Consider the following 23,895-nt stretch of genomic DNA (forward strand, 5'->3'; position numbering starts at 1 on the left):
TGATGGGGGGCTGGGATCGGGTGGGTCGCCGCTGCAGACAGACAGCCTTTCCGGGCGTGCTGAGTCCTAAAGAGAACTGCCTTCCCCCAGGGCCCCTGGGCCTCCCTCACGGAAGGACCAGCACTGGCCCCGCACAGCCCTTCTCTGCAGTAGCGGCTGCTCCAGACCCGTGCAGACCCTTGTTGACCTGTGGGGGACCAGCCTTGAGGACTGGAGGGCCGTGCCCGCAGGAAGGACACCAGGCCGCCAAGCCTGAACCCTGCCATCAAGGACACTGTCAGACCCAGGCGGAGAAGGCGAGAAGCGGAACAAGGCGAGGGGCAGGTTTTCCTGAGGAAGCAGGTGCACGTGCAAAGGCCACTGGGCTCCGCAGTCCATCTCCAGAGGCCCGGAGGCCACACGCCTGTCCCCCTCTCCAGGCACAGCTCCAAGCTCAGGACCACTTCACCTTTGCTTCTTTAATTCATTGTCAAGTGACCACCTTTATTGCTGAGGGCCAAAGTGCTATGACGTTTTTAGCCAGGATGAAGCGTTGTCCCACTTTATGGTGCTTTCTTCAGACCACACACCCGTTCGTCACCGCTCGTGCGTATGTTTGCAAGGACTCCACTCGGTAGAATGAAATGACTGTACCGTCTGTCAAATGATTGCTGTGCCTTTAAACGGCACGTACTCTCTTACAGGGGCAGAGTAAGTGAGTAATTGTGTGTCGTTGGGTCTCCTTTTGCACCGTGAGTGTGTAGGAAGGAAATTAGCCTGCAGCCGATGCCACGTTCACGGTCCGTCTGATTTACAAACGGCTCTGGCATCTAACTGACCGGTTTCTGGAAGGACGACTTCGGGCTGATGACGCCTGTCCCATGAGTCTTTGCTTTGTGCGGCGGCATCACCCAGGCCCTGGGTGCCTGTCTCTCTCCTGACCCTTCACCTCGCAGGCTCTCGGGCCTTGTGCAGTGCGCCGCAGTGGCCAAGGACCCGGTATCCTTTCCGGAGACCGCTAGGACACGAGTAACCGGGAACCGGCCTTTGCTGGTCGTCGAGCTCTGGCTGCTCTCACGTGCCCATCAGTCATGCGGGCAGATGCCTGCCCCTCTGCAGGACGGGCCTTGGTCCGGCCGCCCGCGTTGGTGGTGGGCGTTCTTGGACGCGCCTGCACCCGGCCCGGGGCCGGCTTCCACCCGGAGGCTTCAGGGGAGGATCCCTGCTGCCTCTCGCAGGGCAGCCGCGGTCCCCCCTGGGCTCACAGCCGTGTCGCTGCAACTTCTGCCTGCATGTGGCCTCCCTCTGTCTCTCGGTCTCCACTCTCTTTCTGTCCTGCTTTGTCAGGACACTGGTCATTGGATTTGGGGCTCACCTGGATCATCTAGATCTCCTAATCTCGTAACTCAATTACATCTGCCTGGACCCTTTTACCAAATCACGTCACAGTCGCAGCGTCCAGGGCTTAGGCTGGAGACCTGCCCTTCTGACGCCGCGTGGAGCCCCCGCAGGGAGCCGGGTTACAGCATCCCCATCAGGGTTGTCTGTTGGGCTCTGCCTGGGGCATGTTGGTGTGGCCCTTCCGTTCCCCAAACCCGGCTTGCACTCCACTGTGCTCCTTCGGCCTCTTGTTTGCTGTTATCATTAAAAGTCTAAATGGGGAACAGTTCAATGGTTTTATCTCTCTCTTCCCGCCCCCCCCCTTTTTTTTCCATGAATGCAAACCCAGTTGGGCAGGAGAAGATGTTACGAAGTGACTGACTTTATCTCAACCACTAGACTTCACCGGCAGGAGGAGCCTTGTCACGCTGACCAGTCAAATAGGTGCTTGGATGCACCTGACCTCCTCAGAGCTGGGGACCAGCCTGGGGGGATCCGAGGCGCAGGGTTGGGCAGGTTCTTGCCTGCAGGTGTCAGCCCAGCCTGGTGGAAGAGAGCCCAGGCCGATACATGGCAACTGCATTGCCACCGAGCCCTAATTGTTGCAGAAATCTTGGCAAAGGAATGATCAGTGACTCAAGGACCATCTCTTCTTGTTGGAGCTGTTAGAGACGAAAGTGAAGGGAAGCGGATATATGTGTAACCGACAGGTACTCCGCACGGGGAGGGCTGTTATCGATCGAGAACGAGGAAACCAAAGGAGCTGAGAAATTGGAGGACTGCGCGTCAGAATCACCTAATTGGAAAGATTAAACTAGAAGGACTGGCACAAACAGCACGACAGTTTGGATACGTATTTCACTTTTGATCCCGTAATAACCTGGGTGTTTTTTAAAAAAATACTTTATTTATTTATTTGACAGAGATCACAAGTAGGCGGAGAGGCAGGCAGAGAGAGAGGGGGAAGCAGGCTCCTCACCGAGCAGAGAGTCCGATGTGGGGCTCCATCCCAGGACCCCGGGATCATGACCCGAGCTGAAGGCAGAGGCTTTAACCCACTGAGCCACCCAGGCGCCCCTAACCTGGGTCTTATAAGGAGATGGCTGTTTACAAAGTAGTCTAGCAATGTTGGAATCTGCAGAGTGTTTTTTAGTGGCCAGTTTTGCTAATATAATTATAGTGATTTTTTAAAAAATTTTATTTATTTGAGAGAAAGCATGAGAGCTGAAGGCAGGTGTTTAACAGACTGAGCCGCCCAGGTGCCCCCAGAGATGTTGTTTTTAAAGAGCAGTGGACTTACAGTCCCCTTGTTGTCCTCTGACCATTTGATGTCACCGCCGTCAGCTAGCGGGATGGGGAGCAGCAGGGTTGTCTGTGCCCTGACACGTTTCGGACACGCTGGGCAGCGTCACACGCGTAGGCGTCTTACTTTGCCAGTTCTTTGTACCTCCAGGATGTTCTCACTGAGCTGGCAGGGTGGCCAGGGCAGAGGGCGCGGTAGCCTAGCCTGTGATCGGAAGTTGGGCTCAGAACAGGCCCCACGGAAGTGAGGTTGGTCCACTTATGATGGGGGCCTCAGGAAGAGACATTGATTCAGGGCCAGACTCTGACTCTGGACTCTTTCCCCATATGACCGAGGACGTGGTAGGACGGGAGACCGTTGGGCAGAGGAACAGTCTGGACAGCCTGACTGGGGTGAGATGAGTGTGCTTCCTTCTCCACGTTGGGTGCTGCGCACACATCCCCTCGGCTGCAGTGGGCCTAGCTGACCGTGGAGCCGTGTGCGGTGGGCTCCAGCCAGAGTCCTTTCGTGTGCGTGTGTGACGATGTCCCGTGGACCCGAGTGCTGTCATGTCCTGGCTGTGACAAGCAGGTGGGGTCCATTGGGAGCCCCAGCTCCTCTGCCGGAGCCGGGTGTTCTCCTGTGGCTTCCAACATGGCCTGTGTCAGCGGCCCCCCTCAGCCTTTCCTCTCCTTGGGGAGGAGGTCTTTTATCGTCGTGGATGGCGCACAGGCTTCCCTTCCTTCCAGGAGCGTAACGCCCCTCCTTGTAGGCTCCCCTTGCCCATGGCCCGAATGGGGAGGGCTGCCTGGCTCAGCGGATGAGGCTGGTGGTCGAGACCACACGGGGTCACCCCATTCCTTTGCTGTCCCCATTGCGGAGGGGAGCAGACCGCTCGCTGCTGCCCATGAGGAGGGCGTTAGGAGCGCTGTGCCTGTGCTCCAGGGACCGCTTACCGCCTTCAGGTTTTTGTCCTCCTGCCCTACCACTGGCACCAGGCAGCAGGCAGAGGTAGGGGTGGCTCCTGCCCCTGGGGCTGGACAGTTTCAGTGTGACTCTGGTTGGGGCGCTGTGCCTGGGGCTGGAAAGTGCCTTCCTGGGCTCCCAGTCTGCGCTGCTTGCCGAGGGCCCCGTGGCCTCTAGCCCAGAGCAGGCCTTCCCGGAGCCCTGACGAACTGCCTCCCACGGAGCCTGCGGCCTCTGCCTGTTGGGGGCTCAGCCAGAGCTGGGGTGTCTGACGGCACCTACCCACGTCGCAAGTCTCACTGCCCAGCTGAGCAGGCGTTCCAGGCCTGGAGTGTGGCTTTATTCGTAACCTGGAGTGAACGCGTGAAGGTGGTGCCATTAGAACGCACTGAGTCAAGCTTGAAACAGTGTTTGAGAAAACGGCCTGTCCTCAGTCCTGGGTTTTCCTTAGTGTCTTCATCAGCATCACTTGGCCAGTGAAAGAGAAGGCGGGGGAAGGAAGGCACAGAGAATCGGGCCTGGCTGGTTTCCCAGGCACACAAAGAGTCACATACGTGAAATGTACCGTTTGTTATGAGCAGAAACGTAGCTGGAGAAAATACGCGTGAATGATAGCAAACTGAGTGTCTGCGGGCCCCTGCATCATCACTAACACCAAGTGTCGTTCCCAGTGTTTTCCTAATAGCAGTGAGCTGAGCACACGTGGCGAAGGGCAGCGGGCAGCGGGCTCACAGAGCCACACCGAGAGCCCCAGGGGAACAGGCGGGGTCAGCAGGGCCGTGTCCGTGTCCGTCTTTAGAAGAGAGTCCGCTGCTGCCTTGAGCCGGAAGGGAGATCCCTAGAGGAGAGCTTGGGGGGCGGGCGGGTCTCAAGGTGGGCGGCTGCTTCTGTGCCCTCTGAGCTTCTGTGTTGTGCCCTCCTGCCCCGGTTCCTCCTGTGTGACGCTGCCTAGCTGCACTGCTCCCTCCTGACATCTGCAGGGTGGGTCTGGTGTAAGTCAGGCACCGACACTGTTTCCCTTCTAGGCGGCCTCCGTCCCCTCTCTGTCCGGCGTGGCGTGTATGCACACGATTCGCTGGGCTGTTTGGAACCCCGTGCTGGAAGCCGGCTCCGGGAAGGTGACCTTATCTCTGCAGGGTGGGATCCGGCCCAACCCCTCGCACCGTCTGGTCTATAAAGTGCCCCCGGCCAGCAGGAGCTCGGAAGAGGTAAGTGGTTCAGATGCTGCATGAGTGTGAGGCTTTGCCCCTGAGCTTCTGGCAAGTTCATACGTTTTCAAAACCAGAGCTTGTGTCATGAGCACATTTTTCTTTCTTTCTTTTTATTTTTTTATTTGATAGAGAGATAACACAAGTAGGCAGAGCAGCAGGCAGAGGGAGAGGAGGAAGCAGGTTCCCTGCTGAGCAGAGAGCCCGATGCAGGGCTCGATCCCAGGACCCTGAGATCATGACCTGAGCCGACAGCAGATGCTTAACCTGCTGAGCCACCCAGGCGCCCCATGAGCAGAATTTTTTCATGTCATGGATGTGCCCTTAAGAGACAAGCGTGATGGCTGAGTCCCAGTCACCTGTGAACCAAGGCGGGTTTTACTTTGGGGCTTAGGACATCCCCGTTCACACATCAGTCTTACAAGATGGCCCGAGGGCCTGTGACTTTCGCTTGTACGCACTGTGCAAACAGGGTGCGCTTCTGTGCTGTGCGTGTACACGTGGGGGGTGGGCTTTGTGTGAGGCGGGGGCTGTGGTTGGCGCCGGGCACTGGGCGTCCAGCTGGGCTTGTCTCCATGACTGGTTTCTCGTGCCTGCTGGCCCCTAGCTCCTTCCAGCTTTGCACGGAGGGCAAGCCACAGCTGAAAATCCATGTTTGGAATAAAGTTCTCTCTGAACCCTGGCGGAGAAGACAGGTAAAGGGGGCGGGGCCAGGGTGTGCGAGTGGTCTCCTCCCTCGGCCTCCCTGCCCGCTGACAGCCTTGCAGGATGGGTAGCAGGGACCCAGGGAGCCGCAGGTGTTGTGGGAAAGCACTGCTGGCGACGGAAGCCCATCCTGACGCAGTGTCACCCTGTGTCGCCCCATGTCTCCCAGTGTCACCCCATGTTGCACCATTTCACCCGGTGTCGCCCTGTGTCGCGCGGGAGTGCTTGGACCTGCCCGCTCTCCTGAACTGCCCGGCCTGTCTCAGCAGTGCGGTGAGGGCCTCTTACTACGCAACGGTCTCATTTTTCTTAGGTGCAAGGACCGTCCCTAGCCCTCAGTGAGTCGTCCGTGTGCTGACTCTAACGACAAACATTATTTTTGGTGTTGCTGTTTATGATGTGGGCAATGCTCTGGGGACCTGGATAAGGAACAGCTGATTGTGCAGCTTTTCTCCTTAAGGGAAGGTCTCGTTATGGGACCCGTTTGCTGCGTTCCCCCACGGACTAGTCTGAGCCCTTATTATAAAACCGCCATTAGAGTTCCTGAAGCCGTTGCCTCTCTCTCCCCGTCTTGGTGTGTACATATGTATGTGTTTAAATAAATATTTATTTTATTTAACTTTAGCCTCGGCATGCCACGACATTCCCTTCACTTTCTGAGTGCGTAAACCGTATTGGAGGATAAGTGGAGGGCTTGACTGTCTTGAGGACAGAAATGTACCAAATACCACCATTTTTCACAAGGGATATCACTTCTAATTGGGGTTTCTCAACCTCAGCTCTGCTCACAGTCTGGGCCACATAATTCTTTGCTGTGGGGATTGCCCCGCGAACCGGGGGACGTCCATCCCCAGCCCCGGTCTCTGGCTGCTAGACGCCTGGAGCGGGTCCTCACCCGTGACTCCCTGAGCTGTCTGCAGACGTTGCCAAACGCCTCCCGAGGGCACAATTGCCCCTGGCTGAGACCCCTAGGCTAAACATCTGCGACTAACTGCAATAATGAACCAAACCTGGTCACGAGTATAATTCTGCTTCCTCCCCTGCTCCCTGCGTTTGTCTCCTCCAGCAGGGCCGGCCTCTGTCCAGGCAGAAGGCGTGGGGCCCAGCTCTGCTCCTGCAACGGCTCATTCCGTCTCACTCACCCTTTCAGTGAACGTTTACCGAGCCCCTCTGTCTACCCAGGAGCAGTATCCCCGATCCTGTGAATTACCCAGAGGGAAATACACATATTAGAGATACCCCATAAGCTTTGGCTACATGGATTTGGGGGCTTGTGTTATGATTATTTCAATGCTATTTCCTGGGTAGGTAAGTAGTGTGTTATGATTGTGTTTTCTTTCTTAAACAACTCTTGTGTTTTTCCTTTGACCAAGTAATTGTCTTTTTTTTTATTTTTAAGATTTTATTTATTTATTTGACAGACAGAGATTACAAGTAGGCAGAGAGGCAGGCAGAGAGAGAGAGAGAGAGAGAGAGAGGAGGAAGCAGGCTCCCTGCTCAGCAGAGAGCCCGATGCGGGACTCGATCCCAGGACCCTAAGATCATGACCTGAGCTGAAGGCAGCGGCTTAACCCACTGAGCCACCCAGGCGCCCCAAGTCATTGTCTTTTAAAAAACATTTATATCGGGCGCCTGGGTGGCTCAGTGGGTTAAAGCCTCTGCCTTCAGCTCAGGTCATGATCCCAGGGTCCTGGGATCAAGTTCCGCATCGGGCTCTCTGCTTAGCTGGGAGCCTGCTTCCTCCTCTCCGTCTCTTTCTGCCTGCCTCTCTGCCTACTTGTAATCTCTGTCTGTCAAATAAATAAATAAAACCTTTAAAAAAAAAAAACACAACATTTATATCTCCCGAGTCAGCCACTTTCAGCTCTTGGCTGTGACTTAAAGTATTTTCTTTGTTTCTAGATATTATGCTTCTACTGCTGTTTCTTAGTTTCTCAATTTTAGACATTATGTATTGACTTCCAATAATGATAGATGAGAACTTCAGCTCTCTGATACTCTCCTGCGCTCTTTGAAGAAACCACTCTGTCTCACTGCATGGCCTTGGATTCAGGGACTGTTGCCAGAAGTGTGCAGCACGGTGGGGTCTGGCTAGAGGACTGTAAAGCCCCAGGGAACTGGACAGGTCTGGGGAGGCCATGGAGAGGGAGGGGCTTGGGAAGCAACCCCATGACACTGTGTAAGAAATGCTGGGTTCATCCCCAGGCTGCGCATGTCTGAGTCTGACCCTGAACCGCTATACCAGAGACCCCGAGAACTGACTGTGAATAGACCGCCAGCCCCGTCCCAGAGTTGCCCAAGGTGGATCACATGCAGGAGGGATCTGGATAGCACTGTGTGGGCTTGACAACCTGTAGAAGACCGGTTGGAAACTGTGGCCTGGATCCACTGGGCTGATTCCTGATGAAACAAAAATATCAACGTACTCCACGGGCTTTAAATGAGACTCAGGGTCTCCTGACACAATATTCAAAATATCTGTGATGAAATCTAAATTTAATTGACATGCGAAGAACCAGGAAAATCTCAGCTCTCAGAGAAAAGACACTCAACAGACACCAAAACATTCTATGCAAACACTAATCAAAAGAAAACAGGAGTGGTTGTATCAACACCAGACAGAGTGGACTTTGGAGCAAAGGAAATTTTCAGGAATTAAGGATATTACAGATGATAAAAGAGGCAATTCACCAAGAGGACATGGCAGTCCTAAACGTGTGTGCATCTAATACAGACAGAGCTTCAAGATACATAAAGCAGAAATGAGTAGTGGAAGTGAAAAGGGAAAACAGACAAGTTCATGGTTATGGTTGGAGACTCTGACAGCCTCTGAGCAAACCAGGGAACACGGAGAGAGTCACCGAGGACACGGAAGAACCAGACGACGCCGTGAACTGTCTGGATTGACATGACTTCTATAGAGCGCCACGCCGGACGGCAGCAGAGCGCACATTCTTGTCCAGCACACAGGGAACACGCAGACAGACCACATCCTGGGCCATAAAACCTTCATAATTTCTAAGGAATTGTGTTATTTAGGGTATGTTCCAAGATCACGATAGAATTAAACCAGAAGTCAGTAACAAAGGTAAGAGTAAAAAGTACAGGCGCTTGGAAAGCAAACAGTACATTTCTAAATAATCCCTAACTCAAAGAGGAAGCCTCAGGAAGGGCTAGGGGAGGTTTTGGACTGAACGAAAAGGAAAATACATCAAAAGGTGGAGAATGCAGCTGCCCCGTGCTTCCAGGAAAGCTGATAGCATTAAGTGCTTGTATTAGAACAGAAGAAGGGTCTCCAGTCAGTAATCTTCTCCTCCACCCGGAGGAGCAAGAGGAAGAGAACAAAATAACCCGAAGGCCAGCGGGAGAAAGTCGGGAATCAGGATGAAAAGCAGAAACAGATGAACTCGGAAACAGACACTGTAGAGACCGTAGAGGACAAACATAGAGAAGAATCAGTGGAACCAAAAGCTGGTTCTTTGAAATGATCAATAAAACCGATAAATGTCCAGCAAGAGCTACAACAGGGGAGGACTCAAATTGCTGGTGTTAGGAGTGGAAGCAGGACCATCTCTGCAGGCCCCACAGGCGTCAAAGGACAGCAGGGGAGCACGGTGAGCAACTCTGGGCGTGCTCATTTGGCGATTTCAACGAAGTGGATCAATTTGTCTTAAGCCAGAAATTATCAGAACTCACCCGAGATGAAGTAGACAACCTGAGTAGTCCTTGGACTGTTACGGAAGCCGGATTTGTGGTTAAAACACTTTTGGGAAAGCGACATCCAGGCCTAGTCACTGAAAATTCTACTGAACGACTTAAGGAGAAAGAAGAGCAGTTTTATACGGACTCTCCCAGCAAATAGAAGGATGCCAGCAATTCCCGACTCACGTAACGGGCCGTGTACTACGCTGTCCTGATAACAGCACCAGAGACAGCATACGGACACCGTCGACACACGTCCCTCAGGGACACAGATGCAGAATCATCCGCAAAACCCTCGCAAATCGAATCCAGCAACATGGAAAGAAGACAACACCATGACCAGGTGGGGTTTGTCCCAGAAATGCAAGGCTGGTTTTGTTTGAAAAGTCAATAAATATAATTCACCATAGTAATAGCCTAAAGAAGGTAAACTGTGTGATCATAACAATTGACACATAAGGCATTTCAAAATATTCGGCTTTGATTTTTGATAAAAGCTGTGAGCAAAGTAGGAGTAGAAGAGAAGCCCCTCCTTCTGCCCGGGGGACATCCACACAAATGAGTCAGTGAGCACCCTGCTGGGCAGTGAGAGGTGGGGTGTCAGCCCCTTGAGGTCAGGGACAAGCGAGGGGTGTCTGCTCAGCATTCAGAATCTCGTTCAGCATCGCACCCGAAGTCCTAGCCAGGGCATTAAGGCAGGAAGACAAAACGAAAGACACACAGATTGGAAAGGGAGAAATAGAGCTGTACTTGTTTGCCGATAGCGTGATTGTCTGTGTGGAAAATCCCAAGGGATCTACAGAAAAACCTGCAGGAGTGAATTAGTGACTTCATTGAGGTTGCGGGAGACAACAGGAGATCAAGATAGAAAAATCATTCATTTCTGTATACTAACAATGAAAAGTTGGTAAGCAAAATTAAAACAAACAAACAAACAAACAGTATTACTTATAAAGCTCTTCCCCCAAAGAGAGAAATCTAATCACACGATGTTTCCGGGATCTGTCTGCTGTGAACTGTAGCCCGTTCCTGTCGCTGCACACCCCTGTTCTTGTGCTGACTCTTGTCTTGGGTGAGATCGTAAATGGAGAGACACAACATCTTTATGGATGGGAAGATCCAACATGATAAAGGTATAAATTCTCCCCAAATTCATCTATAGATAATATAATTTTAATCGAAATCCCAGCAGGACTTTTTTTTTGGTCTGGATGTAGACAGACTGATTCTAAAATCTATACAGAAAGCACAGGAATTAGAAGGGTCCGGGCAGTAGAGCAGGAGGAATTGCGCCCCCCAGTCTGACCCTTAGAGTAAAGCTTCTGCAGCCCCTGCGAAGGGCTGTTGGTGAGGGCCTGGCACGACGGTCAGGGGAGCAGAACAGAGAGTCTAGAAGTAAACCACGGTGTCCTACAGAATGAACTCTACACACGCCCGTACCCAGCAGTTCTGGTCTTAGAGACATGAAGACTTTGGTTCACATGGAGTCATGTACCCCAGGGTTTGTAACCGTCCACACTGAAAAGAGCCCGAAGGTGCTTGAATGGGTGAACGCATGAATGAAGCAGGCCGGTCGTCCCAGAGAGTGCCGCTCAGCAGGAAAAGGAAATGGCTGATACGTCCTGCTGCTTGGATGAGTCCCATCAGCACCGCGTGGAGTGCGGGAGGCCAGGCTCAAAAATGATCTGTCGCGTGGTTCCGCGTGTATGACATCTTGGACAGACCAGGCTGCCGTGATGGAGATGAGCTCCGTGACAGCGGGGCGAGGCAGGAGCAGCACGGGGCGGGGTTTGGGTGACGCGCTGCTCTGCGCCCTGACCGTGGTTGAGGTTACATGTGTCAAACAGAGTGATACACCCAAATTTAAAAGTCAGTTTTTCATAGGTTTGTTTAAAAACACGTGCAGAACCGGAGAAATGTGATCTCTGCTTGTGTAAGAGCTTTCCGTGCTAACGTGGTCTTTTGGGATGTTAATGCCACGGCTGACTGTCTGCTCACGAAGTGACTTGGTCATAATCTAAGAACACGGGGCTTCAGCCGTCCCTGGATTTACGTTGACTTTGGACCAGGGGACCCGCTTCTGGCTGTAACTCGGGAGCACTGATAAGGGGGGAGGCTGCCATCACTCTCACTGTGTCTACCGTAGGTGAAGCAGGTGGAGTCGGGGACCGTCCAGTTCCAGTACTCGCTGAGCCCCGAGGGACACCTTGACACCACCACGGGGCTCGTCCACGGCCCGGAGGCAGAGCGGCAGCCCTCCAGGAGACCACCCACATCCCCCACAAGTAAGTGTTTGCAGAGAGCTGACTTTCCGTGCACACAGCATGGCTTCTATCTGCTCCCGAGAAGTACGTAGTCCAGTACAATAACATTTATCTGATAATCGCACAGATTTGCTTTAATTTGGGTCCCGTGGTTGAACTTCTGCTTAATATGGAGGCGTGGAGTTGGATGGTGACGGAGTGTGGCCCAGCACATTGTCACCTGATTCTTGCAGCTCTCTGACCAGAGGCCTGTGGAAGGCTCTGCAGGTGACACCCAGTGGGGCACATGGCCTGGGGTCCTGCAGACACTGGGCCAGGAGTCAGAGCGTGGCTGAGATCCACGGGCTGCCAGCTGTGTGTGGTGCCGTTAATATGCTGAACCTTTGTTGTTCTAAGGTGATTTCTCCCCCTTGGAAGCACTCTCCGAGAGTGGGGTGTCTGATCTCAGCTTGTGGCTTTGAAAAAGGGAGTGGGGACTCCCAGCAGAGGGACGTCCTTCCTGGGAGCAGTGACGTCTCTGCATGGGTGCAGGGGTGAAGCAGTGCCGGCGGCTGCTGGGCCTGCGTCCGGCTGGCTCAACACCTGGAGGTCAGGGCCTCTTGGCTTCTGCCCAGGGACCCCGAAGCCAGCATCTGACTGAGAAGCCCACCTGTCGGGCCCTGCAGGGCTGGCGTCAGGGGGGTGTTGGAGAAGTTCACTCTGCAGGGCCCTGAGCCCTGGCCTGAGTCTTCTAGAGATCGCTCCAGCTGAAAGAATGTTCTAGATCACAGGAGGTTTGTCTCTTAGTTAGAAAGGTAGGGAATGGACTAATGTGTAGGGCCGCAGAGGGGAGCTCTAGTCCTGGACCGTGTCCCTGACGGATGCTGCTCGGTCTCCGGGGACGACCTGCCGGTGTTTTGGCCGCGGGTCCCGGCTGCTGGAGCAGGGGCGCTAGTGGGTCTGGGACTCGTTTGGGACAGATTTTTTATGAGTTGAGATTCTAGCTTATGGGAACTGGTCTTGTTGAATTTAATTTGACGGCGGAAGCAGTCCACGTATTTCTTTGGCCCGGACCTTGCCACAGTGGCACTGTCTTCGTGGTCTTCCGGGGACTTCGGAGACGCCCGAGCGCACTCAAGTGCTAGACGGAGAGTCTGTTGCTCTGGGACAAGCTGCACTGTTAAGGATTTTCCTTCTTCTCAAAGAGGCGGAGCATTTGGTGGTTGTGGTGGTTCTTCCAGTTCACCGGGTGGCGGCCAGATTCCTGTCTAGCACCGGTGTCTGCTGGTCACCGGCTTCCGTCCGCAGCGCCGCTGGCCAGGGGCTGTAGCTGGGATTTCTGGGGAGGCCCTGCCGTGCGGGCGGAAGCCATGGGTTTTCTGTCAGGGTCCGTGCAGAGCGTTTCCAGGTTTCCTTAATAAAGTTGAATGTTTTGGGGGCATAGAATATGTTGTTTAAAGATACTAAACAAAGGGTGCAATGTATTTCCTACCCATTCCGTAATCTAGCGTCTTTCCTTCCTTGACATACAGTTACATTTTAAAAATAAAACAAATAACGAGCTCTGACAAAGGTAAATATGAAAGACAGTGTCTCAGGTTATAAACACAGGTAAACGTTGTGATTAAATATTTTTGATGAAGTCACTCAAGACAGTGGTGAAAGGCAGTGAGCGTAGTTCATCCACGTCTGTGGGGAAGCCTGAGTACAGGGAGTCCTGGGAGGACACGCCTGCACGGCGAGCTTTGCGGGGAGGACAGAATGACCTTTCCTGGAAAGGAGTTTTCAAGGTTTTAGTTTACTGTGAGCTTCCTGATGCTGGAAATAAGCAGCTGGTTTGTGTGAAGATGTTCTAATCAAATTAATTCTAAGCAGTGATGGGATTGCCTTGTCGCTTGGCTGCCTCAGGCCGCACCAGCTGTACGGGTGGGCCGTGGCTCAGCAGTCCACCGGGTTGGGTCTTTCTTTCCCAGTGGCCTTGACCTTCGATGTGTGCAGATCTGGGATGAAAACCCGGTCTGCCGCTCCCTCTGCTTGCCAGAATTATCCATTAATTGATTTTTATTTTTTATTTTTAAAAAATATTTTACTGGGGCATCTGGGTGGCTTAGTGGGTTAAAGCCTCTGCCTTCGGCTCAGGTCATGATCCCAGAGTCCTGGGATCGAGCCCCACCCCGGGCTCTCCGCTCCATGGAGAGCCTGCTTCCTCTCACTCTCTCTGCCTGCCTCTCTGCCTGCTTGTGATCTCTGTCAAATAAATAAATAAAATGTTTAAAAAAAATATTTTATTTATTTATTTATTTGAGAGAGTGCATGTGTGCACGCATCAAAGCGGGGGGGAGCAGCAGAGGGAGAAGCAGACTCCCTGTGGAGCAGGGAGCCCGATGTAGGACTCGATCCCAGGACCTGACCTGAGCCAAAACCAGGAGTCAGACACTTAACGGACTAAGCCACCACATGCCCTAATTCTCCTTCAGTTTTAATTGGGTAATGTTAATCCTAATTTGGGTTGTATTTTCCTGCTTGTCTGCTCTCAGTATTTTTTATTGTGTTACAGATATTGTGAATTTCCTTTTATTGAGTGTTAAATACTTTTGTATTTGATAAATACTCCTGAGCTTTGGAAACAGTTTGATCCTTTCAGATCTTGCCCCTAAGGTCTGTTAGGTGGGACCAGATCAGCTTTTAGTCTAGGGCTAACTGTTCCCCTTTGCGTCCTCCCGTCTCCCGAGTTACAAGGTGTGCCGTCTGCCCGTGCAGTGGGCCTGCTTCTGGCCCCAGGTGGACATCCGGGGTCTTCCAGGGGCTCTTGCCCCGGCACTGGGTGCCGTCCTGATCAGTCACCTGCTGGATCTACAGGGAGCTCTCTGTAAGCGACCGGAGTGCTCCTTCTGTGCACCTTGTCCCGTCTGGCGCGTGGCCCAGCAAACTGGAGCTTCCTCGGCCTTCTCAGACCCTCAGCTCTGTCTTCTCCATCAGGGGTCCCCTGTGCCCTGCCTCTCTGCGCTGTGACCCGCAGACCCACTGACTGCAGCAAGCAGGGACAGCTGCAGGGCTCACTTCTCTTGTCTCCTGCCCATCCGGATCACTGTCCTTTGTCGCCTGAATTCTATTGTCTTGAAACCTGTTGTTTCATATATTTTGTCAGTTTAAAAAAATTTGTTTCAGAAGCATTTGTTTCTGGTCACGGCTTCCTGTTGGCCGGAAGTAGGCGTCTTTGCCTGTGGTGAGCGGTTTCTGGGCTGCTGGAACCCTGCACCGCAGGGCCGGTAGTCCAGGGGTTCTGGACGTTTTCCTGGCTGCTCTGTGCTACTGTGACTCACTAGACGCGCCGTGTGTTTTTGTGGCTTTGAGTTGGGCTTGTGCTCTCTGCTGGAGTGTATCTCCCTTGTGCACTGCATTTACTTTACTTTGAGATAGAGTCTTTTTTCTTAAATTAAAAAATTCCATGGTTGAGAACAGCGCAGGCAATTCTGAAGATGAAGACTTCACCTTTCCTGATTTGTAGACGTGTGGAGTTCCGGTAGCCAGAACAGCGTGGCGGAGATAGAGATGGACACAAGAATGAGTGTGATGGATGGACAGTTTATGGATGAGTGTGTTGCTTTGCTGCTATTGTAACAAATTACCATAAACGTAAAATGGCTTAAAACAGTATGAACTTACTGTCATACAGTTCTGGAGGTCAGCGGTCCGAAATGGGTCTCGCAGGCTAACGAAGAGGTCTTGGTGGGGCTGGTTCCTTCTGGAGGCTCCGGGGCAGACTCTGTCTTCTTCCCAGCCTCTAGTGGCTGCTGCATCCTTTGGCCCCTTCCTCCCTCGTCAGAGGCACTGGGCAGTTCCCCGATCTCTCTCTGACCCTGATCCTGCTGCCTCCCCATCAATTACAAGGACGCTGCGGTTGCGTGGGGCACACTGATCATCCGGGCCGTCCCCCGGGGCAGCAGCCGTAGTCACTGGCGTGCAACACCATCACACTGACGGGTTCCGGGGACTAGGATGTGGGTATTTCTGGGGTGGGGAGCATTGTTCTGCTCACTGCCGGGAGCAGGGACGGCCCAATCACACGTAACTGTGCGGGAATGCTGGTCCATAAGGAGCATATTGAGTTAGATCCTAATTTCATATCATGTGCAAAAATAAATTTAGGTGGATTATGAAACAAAACTTGAGAAGTGATAGAAAACTCTAGAATTAGAAGATTAGAAAGAAGAAAGATCATAGGAATAGCTGCTCCAAATCAATTAGAAATAATGGAAACGGGATAGAAAAATGGGCAAAGCACATGAACAGGGGATTTCCATGGAAGAAGCCAGGTGGCCGGTGAGCGTGAGACGGGGCTCAGTGTCTCTGGTGACTGGAGAAATGCACAGCACAGGGAGGAGTCATTTCATCCCCCCGACGCCCACTCCCCACCACTGGAGAAGCGTAGTCTCATAGCACGAGGTTCACGAGGATGCCCGTGGGCAGGCGGCTCTTACCACACCGGCAGGAGTGCTGGCCGGACGGCTGCTTTGAGGAGCGGTTTCATCATATCTAGTTCATACCCTGGGACTCGGGTGCTGGTTCTAGACGCCCGTGGAGAGCGCTGGCTCTCAGCGCGCGGCGGCCTGCCCACTCCTCAGCAGGACGGGGAGACGCGCCGGTGTGATTGGATGACCCGGTGCCGTACAGCAGACAGGGTGAGCCACGTGGGTCTTTGTGCGTCCTCAGGGATGAATCTTCAAGACCATGTGTGCAGGGAGCTTTTTAAAAATTTTTTATTTTTAAAGATTTTATTTATTTATTAGAGAGAGAGCACGCCCATGAGCAGGCACGAGCAGGCCTGAGCAGGGGGAGGGGCAGAGTCCTCAATGAGCAGGGAGCCCGATGCGGGTCTTGATCCCAGGACCCCAGGATCATGACCGGAGCCCAAGGCAGATGCTTAATGTACTGAGCCACCCAGACGCCTAAAAGGTGATCCATTTTCAAAAGAGACTGTAGGGGTGCCTGGGTGGCTCCCTGGGCTCCTGGCTCAGCGGGGAGTCTGCTTGTCCTGCCTCCCCCGCCCCGCCGCCTCCCGCCGCTTGTGCTCACACACACTCTCTCTCTCAAATAAATAAACAAAATCTTATAAAAAAAAAAAGACAACAAACAAACTACCAAATATTTTAGAGCAAAGAGAATGTACCACGTGGGTGTGAGGTGTGGATACGGGGGAAACTGCATATCTGGGGCAGGGAGGATATGGGAGTTCTCTGTCCTTTGTGCTCAGTATTGGTGTGAATATAAGACTGCCCTAAAAATAAAGTCTATTTAAGAAAAGAAAGGGGTGGAGGGAGGGCTTGTGGGGAACTAGGTAGTTCTGCCTGTCTTGATTTGATTCACTCGCGGTGAGGACTTCTGTCTCGGTCTCCATAATTGGGCTTCATCTGTGGCAGAGTCAGCGGACTTCAAGCCAGACGGTAAATGTTTCAGCCTTTGTGGGCCGGATTCCCTGCCGCCGCCCCTCCTCTCCCGAGCTGTGTGGTGAAAGCCACGAGAGGAGCTCGCTGGGTTACGGTGAAAGTTCGTTCACAAGCCCAGGCTGTGGGCCGAATCTGGCAGGTGGGCCGGCACCGGCAGGCCCCTGATCTATGGCTTTCTTTCCTATCCTGTCTTATCAGGTTGTGGCATTTGGAGTGTGCTAGTTTTGCAAAATGCGTGTTTAGTTAGGGCTCTCTAGAGAAACAGAACCAGTGGGCTACCCCGTAGGAAGAGATTTATTATAAGAAATTGGCTCACGCCTTCCGTGGAGGCTGAGAAGAGGCCCAAGCAAGCTGCTATGTAATTAGTCCCAGTCCAGAGGCCTGAGAGCCGGGGAAACCCACCACGCAGGTTTCGATCTGGGTCCAAAGGCCTGAGAGCAGGAGTGCCAAGGGCAGGAGACGATGGGCATCCCAGCTCCATGGGCAAGCAGAAGGGGCCCAGTCCCTCCTTCCCCCACTCTTTGGTTTTACTCAACAGATGGGGTGATACCCACCCACACGGCATAGGGCAGACCGCTTCCCTCAGTCGGTCTACTCAGATAGTAACTTCAGCTGGAATCACCTTCGCAGAGACTCCCAGACTGATGGTCGGCCACGTGTCTGGGCCCCTGTGATCCGTCTCATCCACTCGACACAAAAAATTCATCATCACAGTGAGAATGCTTTCTGTATGTTTCTGGGCTTTGAAATGGTTTCAGCAAAAGGCAGGACCTGTTTCTTGCAGGTTTGATGAAACTTACCTATAAAACCATCAGGAACTCTGTGCCTTTGGAAAGGATTTTCTGACCACAGTAATCTTGAAAACAACCAAGGCTATTGAGGAGCAACTGGGTCTGTTCCAGAATGGCAGATGCGGACGTGCGGGTCATGGTGAACCCGAGAGCCCAGGAGACCAGGGGAGGAGGAGGCTGGGAGGGGCGGTTCTGAGCAGAAGTTCACCGGAGTAAAAGGGCTCCGGGTGGTGGCTTCCCATGGGCTGCAGGTCCCTGCTGGTCCCTGGTGTGGGCAGGTGGGGTAGGGGCACCCTGCCGACCCCCGCTCCCTCTCCCATCTCAGTGTGGTTTCCTTGGTTTGTTTTCATGACCTTTAAGTTTCTGTTATGATTTATGGCTTTTTAGGTTTTCCATTTCAACTCATGGTAACTTTGGGGATACCTACTCTGTAGATGAATGGTTAATTTCATTTTGTTTACTAAGATCCTGGGATAAACTTGGATCTAATGTGAAAATCCCAATTTCTGTCTCTGCGTATGGATTCCCTTTGTCATTCCCGATCTTCGGGTGAGTCTGTCCTCTTGGTCAGACTTAGCGGAGGTGTTTGCCTGTCATCCTCCGGCAGGAGTCAGCTCTCGGTTTCCTTTATTGGTTCTCGTGCTGTTTCGAAGTTTCTGATGATGTCTTCAATTTTAATCTAATTAGTTATAATTTAATATGACTTTGCCTTCATTAATATCCTCCTTTTTTTTTTAATAAGTTTTAAAGAAGTTACATGCTTAGCATATTTCCACTTGTCTGTTTAATAGAAACATTTAAGTTCCTGTGGTTTCCTTCTGAGTACCTCTTTGGCTACGTTTTGACCTGTGGTGGTCTTATTTCCTAAATTATTGGTTTCAGTTTCTATTTCCCTTTGACCTTGAATTTGGAAGTGAAAAATAACAGCCTTGCCTCCAAGTATCCACACTGAGCCCCTCTCACTGGTCTTGAGGGCCCTGTGCGGGCGTCTCCCTGGCCGAGCGCGCTCTCCCTCGTCTCGCGGCTCTCGGGAGGTCTCGTGTTCATTTCATCCCGTTGTTTGTTCCTGGGTCTCCTCCTTCCCCCGCTGCCCTGGGAGCGAGTCAGGTCTGCCACGGTGACAGATAAGCTCCAGATCCCACCGATTTAAAACAGAATGGCTTGTCTCTGGCTCTCCCTCCACATCCACCGCGGGTCGTGGTCCCAGACGGCAGGCATCGTCTGAGTTCTGCTGGCCACGGCGCCACAAAGAAAGGGACACGTCAGGGGAGCCTGCCTCACGGTCCGAGGCTCTGGCCCAGAAGCGACACACAGGACTCCTCCTGGCTCAGGGGCGGGAGCCAGCTGAGTGTCCACGCCCCATGGAGGGGTTGGCGGGCGGCCTCACTGGTGCCCCGGACGGTGCAGAGGTGCAGATCTCTGGTGCAGGCACTTGTTTGACACTGAGCACTGTCCTAGGAGCATCTCATGACTGGGGTGTGCCCTCTTTCTGCTGCCCACCTGGGTCCCAGCTCAGGAAAGTGCTCGGCACATGTTTGCAGAGCTGACGTAAGGCTTGGCTGTGTCCTGGCTCTCGAGTTCTGTCTGTCTGTCTGTCTGCCTCCCACACTCCGTCCCCTCACCACCAGGCTCTTCGTTGTTGGCTTCCTTCCAGGAAGAGTTTCTCCTCATGGCGACCCCGGCTCTGAGGTTCCCCTCATGCACGTGTGTTCAGGGGGTCCCCACACGCTGAGATGGAGCCCTTCCTCTGCTGTGTCCCTTTCCCCCTGCGGGTAAGAGCTGGGAGGGTGCTGCCCTCGGAGGGGAGTGTGGGGCCAGGGTGGGGAAGCGGCACGGCATGGACCGAGGGCCTGACCTCTGGACGCCGAGTCCCTGGCCGCTCCCCAGCACGCTGCTGCTTCCGCATGGGGTGGTATCCCGGCTTCGGCCAGCTTGCCCGCATCTGGAGAGGTAGTCCCCGCCCCTCTGTGCTGTGTGAGCAGGACAAGGACCGGTGAGAGCTGGCCTGTCCCCTGGAAGTCCACTGCCTCCAGCTCCACATGGGCAGCTGGGCAGGAGGTTGGATGTTCTTGGGCTCCGGGGTGCTGTGGAGGTTCAGGGGGAAGGGAGCTCTTCCCCTGGAGACAGCTCACTCTGGGCTCCAGATGGGTCCCGTTAGCCGGTGGAACATCTGTCTGATACCGGGGGAGGGTGTGTCTTCCCCCGTGCGGAGCTCGGTAGACAGGTCGCTGGAGGGATGGGGATCTAGCACAGACGTCCTCTGTTCCCCACTGCCCTTCGGGGCCGGCAGGTCTGCGCGGGTGGAACCCCCTGCATTTGCTTTATTTAATCTGGATTTATCGCCGTGTTCATGTCACAGTGATGTCATTGCCTTCATCCCAGGTTCGCTCGTGTTTAACTGGTGATGGGAAGTTTCCCTCCTTCGATATTTTACCAACTCACACGGTTCTGTTAGAAATCTTGGTGGCATGCGGCTGTCACGTTAAGTGAGGGACTTCGGCTCTCTGCCGTGAATTACCTTTATGTCCCCTTAGAATGAGGAGGGAGCAGAGGCCCACGTGGAGTGCGCGGAGCCACTAGAGGGCACTCGGTCTCGGTTTTCTGAAATGGAATTTCCCTGACCCGTTTGTTTCTTTTCGGGGCTCTGGTGGGGTCAGACGTCCCTGTGTTTGCTTCGTAGATTTGGAAAACAGCTGTGTGGCAGGGGTCGCGGGAAATGCGTCACCACGGTGTTTCTGGAACTCCCTGGCACAGGTTCCTGGCGTGGTTGTAACCTTTCTTGTGTCCGCGCTGCAGGGACGTCCTGTCTGACGGAGGCTCCCGGCCCCGGGTCGTGTCACCCAGGCGGTTGTACAGGAGGGCTTTGGGCCTCCTGGCAGGAGCCACACGAATGGGTGGATTTAAGGAGATGCGTGTGCTCTGCTGGAGGCCGTCGGTGGTGGCTCAGATGGGGGACGGGTCGCTGCTGTGGCCAGCCCTTGAAGGTGACTGCAGCCCCCGGGCTTCGGTCACCGTGTTCCCCAGTCCCTTGGGGCCTGGTCAGCTGAGACAGGGCCCCGGTGGATCCTGGCTTTAGAGCACCGCTGGCAGCAGGGTGGACAGAACTGTGACACCTTTGCTGTGATGCTCCCTTGTCAGCAGCCAGAACGTGCGTCTTCCCCATGGCCTCTCTGCTTAGGGAACACCTGGGTACGGTGCCAGCCTGCATCCCTTGCACCACAGAACCCGGCCACTCCCACGGGTTGCGTGAGTTCCCAGGTGCTGAAGTGCATGTTGGAGCCTGGGTGCTAACTTGGCAACACTCTGGCGACCGCTGGCACAGGCAGCCATGGGACCTTGGGACCTCAGGTGTGCTCGGGACACATATCCCTCGCTGCCCGGACTGCCCGGCCTGTCCGAGCTGTAGGTGGCCGCTGTGGTGGGCTGGGGCACCTGCAGGTGTGGACCCTATGGGTGGGCCTGGGCTTGTTCCTGTGCAAGTGCAGCCCCTCCCCAGTGGCACCCCTGGGTGGGCTGGGCTGCTCAGGTATTCCGTGCACAAGAGCACCTCGGCTACCTGTGCTCTGTGCTCCTGCAGCGCCGAAACCCACGGCGCCCCCGTCACTGCACTGTCTGCCCTGTCATCTCTGCTCAGCTCGTGCCCATTTCCCCCATTGCCTGGGGTCAGAACCTTAGGGAGAAGGGCTTTTTATCCCCAAGTAATTAGAAATGAGGGCCTTTCAAAAGGGTTGGCCATATGAATTCTTAGTGTCTGAAGAACCATTAAGTATTAATTAATGCTTTATTTCCAAAGCCCAGTGCGACGCTTATTGTCCCCGTTTTCCTTTAAATCATGGCAGCTTTGTCTTTAGTGGTGATGACCCCCTTCTCCTCCCTGCCTTTTGATGCCAGCTGTTCCCCCTCCGTGTAACATCGCCGACCCCTCCCTCCCGGCGCCAGGCCTGAGCCAAGCAGCCGCCGCCTCTGCCCGCGAAGGGCGGCCCCTGCATCAGGACACAGGCGGGTCTGTGCCGCTGGACAGCGTTTCCCTCCGTGAACACCCCTCCTCAGGCCCACCTGCTGACTCCTCTCCTCAGTTTCCTCCAGAATGCACAGCTGTGTGTGAGAAAAGCATTCCCGGGAGGACAGCTTGCATTTTGGGATAAAGGGCTTCGGCGCTACCGGCTACCCAGGTCTGGGCTGTGGTTGGTGATGGGCAGGAAGGTGGCCGCGCTGTGGGCCCCCAGTGTTTCTGGGGGGGGGGGCTTCTGTTCCCTCCAGCCTGGAGGATGTCTGCATGAAGCCCGCTGCCTGGTCTCCTGATTACCTGTGTGCTTGTTTTTCTGTCTTTCTGTGGCCCCTGTGCAGCCCCCTCTCCAGAGCCGCTGTCGGGGCCGTGTGGGCCACTCAGAGTGGCGCGATCCTGCACGTGTGTCCTCCGGCAGAGAAAGCGCCTGGACCCAGGTCTTTGTGTGACCGACGGGAGGTGGACGGCCCAGGTGTCGGTGGTGGCAGTTTGGGTTTCTAGAAGCCGAACTGACAGAGGGAGGCTTAGACCATTGAGCTTCTTTGATGGCGATTTTCAGTGCGTTGAGGCTGCCTGGGAGTAACCGAGTGTCAGGGAGGGTCAGTCTTTAGACAGGTGGTGGCCCTGCTGTGGCAGGAGGTGTGAGCTTCTCCTTGGTCTCAAGCCGTCGGTGGGGACCCTGTCCGTGTGGCATTTAGCCCCGGTGGTGGGGGAACCACCGATGTAGTCCCTTCCCACTGTTCTCGGGGCTGTCTCCGAGGCCGAGGCCTGACCACGGCCTCCCGGGCTCTGCGGCCCGTGGGCTGCCCGGAGCATGTGCCAGCGGTCAGTTCTCTCTGGGTTTCCGTGTTCTTCTGAAAACGAGAGCCCAGCGGCTCCCCAGCAGGGGCCAGCAGCTACTTATGGTGTCTCGGTCGGCGCTGAGCTGGCCAGTGTTGTTGGTTCACCTTGTAATGACCATTACATTAAAACTTAAGTTCTTTTCAGTTGCACAAGCAATCCACGAGCACACATGCTTACTCGTGTGCTCGAAGGGCGCAGTGACAGCCCCTTACGCTTGTCCCAGCTCCGCGAACTTCGGTGGATTGCCTGCTCTCCCGCCTCCTCCGTGCTTGCTTTCTCTTTTAACACTTTCCCCTTCAACATGGGGGAGCGCACAGGCGGGCCGTCTGGTGACTGGCCTTTGCCGCTCTGTGACTTCTCTTGCAGCCTTTCCACGCAGGACGCCCCGACCACCCGGGGGTTCCTGATGCACTCGTGGACCTGCCGCTTTCCCCCACGTGCTGTTGTTTCCGGGCACGCGGCTCTTTCCGATGTGCCGCTGGCCCTGACGTGCTTGCACATGGACGCGCTGCGGTGCTGTTCCTCACGTCCATGGCCCTGGCCCGGCCATGCTCTGTGGTGGGTGTCAGGGGTCCCAGTCCGGAGCCACCCATGTGGCTTCGGGGAGCCTCTTGGAGGGACCCGAGGGCACATACTCTGGAAGATGCAGTGTTCTCTGCATGTGGCTAGTCGGTCGCTTATTTTAAGCAGCAGCCGAGCTGGCGATCACCACACAGGACATGAAAACAAAAAGCTGCGGAACCAGCATATTTTGTGGTTTTGGTGTGTTTTCGCTCAGGCCCTGCCTCCCTGGGGCATGTGGCCCCTGGCCCTGGTGTCACTCGCAGTATCTTTTTAATCTGCCGCCAGAGCCTTTCTTGTTCCGTTTTATTCTCCAGGAGGATACGATCGCTTAAAGTTAGTGGTGATGTAAAGAATTACTCCGCACAGCGCAGCACCCCACTTCGGGCGTGTGGGGGCAGAAGGGCGTGTGCGGGAAGCTTCGGGGGCAGGTTCAGCTTTTGCTCAACCGAGGATGCGGGAGGCCGACTCTGAGGGCCAGGTGTCTCCTAGCAGAGGGTGATGGAGCTGCTGCCTGCAGTTTGGGCCCCGTGACCAGAGTTAGCCTGGGGGGCTTTCCAGGATGGGGCCGGGCGGACTTGGCCGCTCTGCGTGCTTCCTCCTCTGGACAGTTTTGGGGAGGAGGGCAGCGAGTGGCCGCCTGCGCTCCGTTGTGGGGGACAGGTGCCTGGGCCGGCGGAACCCTCATCTGCACTCGGCTTCTGGTGTGAGGACACCTTTCCCTGGGGACACAACTTGCTCCATGATTTGCCTGAGCTCATTTCAGGAGCCGAAGGCCCTCA

General features: G+C 54.4%; 1 protein-coding gene across 1 annotated transcript in view; it reads left to right on the forward strand.

The window, feature by feature from the left end:
• NPHP4 (nephrocystin 4) overlaps positions 1-23,895 on the forward strand; it is a 109,070-nt gene that overhangs the window by 46,618 nt on the left and 38,557 nt on the right. Inside the window, exons 10-11 of the mRNA XM_080802469.1 lie at positions 4,633-4,815; positions 11,369-11,507. Coding sequence (XP_080658595.1) covers positions 4,633-4,815; positions 11,369-11,507 — 322 coding nt within the window. The remainder of the gene's footprint in view (positions 1-4,632; positions 4,816-11,368; positions 11,508-23,895) is intronic.

This window comes from Martes martes, assembly GCF_963455335.1.
Source record: "Martes martes genome assembly, chromosome: 4".
Classification (NCBI taxonomy): Eukaryota; Metazoa; Chordata; class Mammalia; order Carnivora; family Mustelidae; genus Martes; species Martes martes.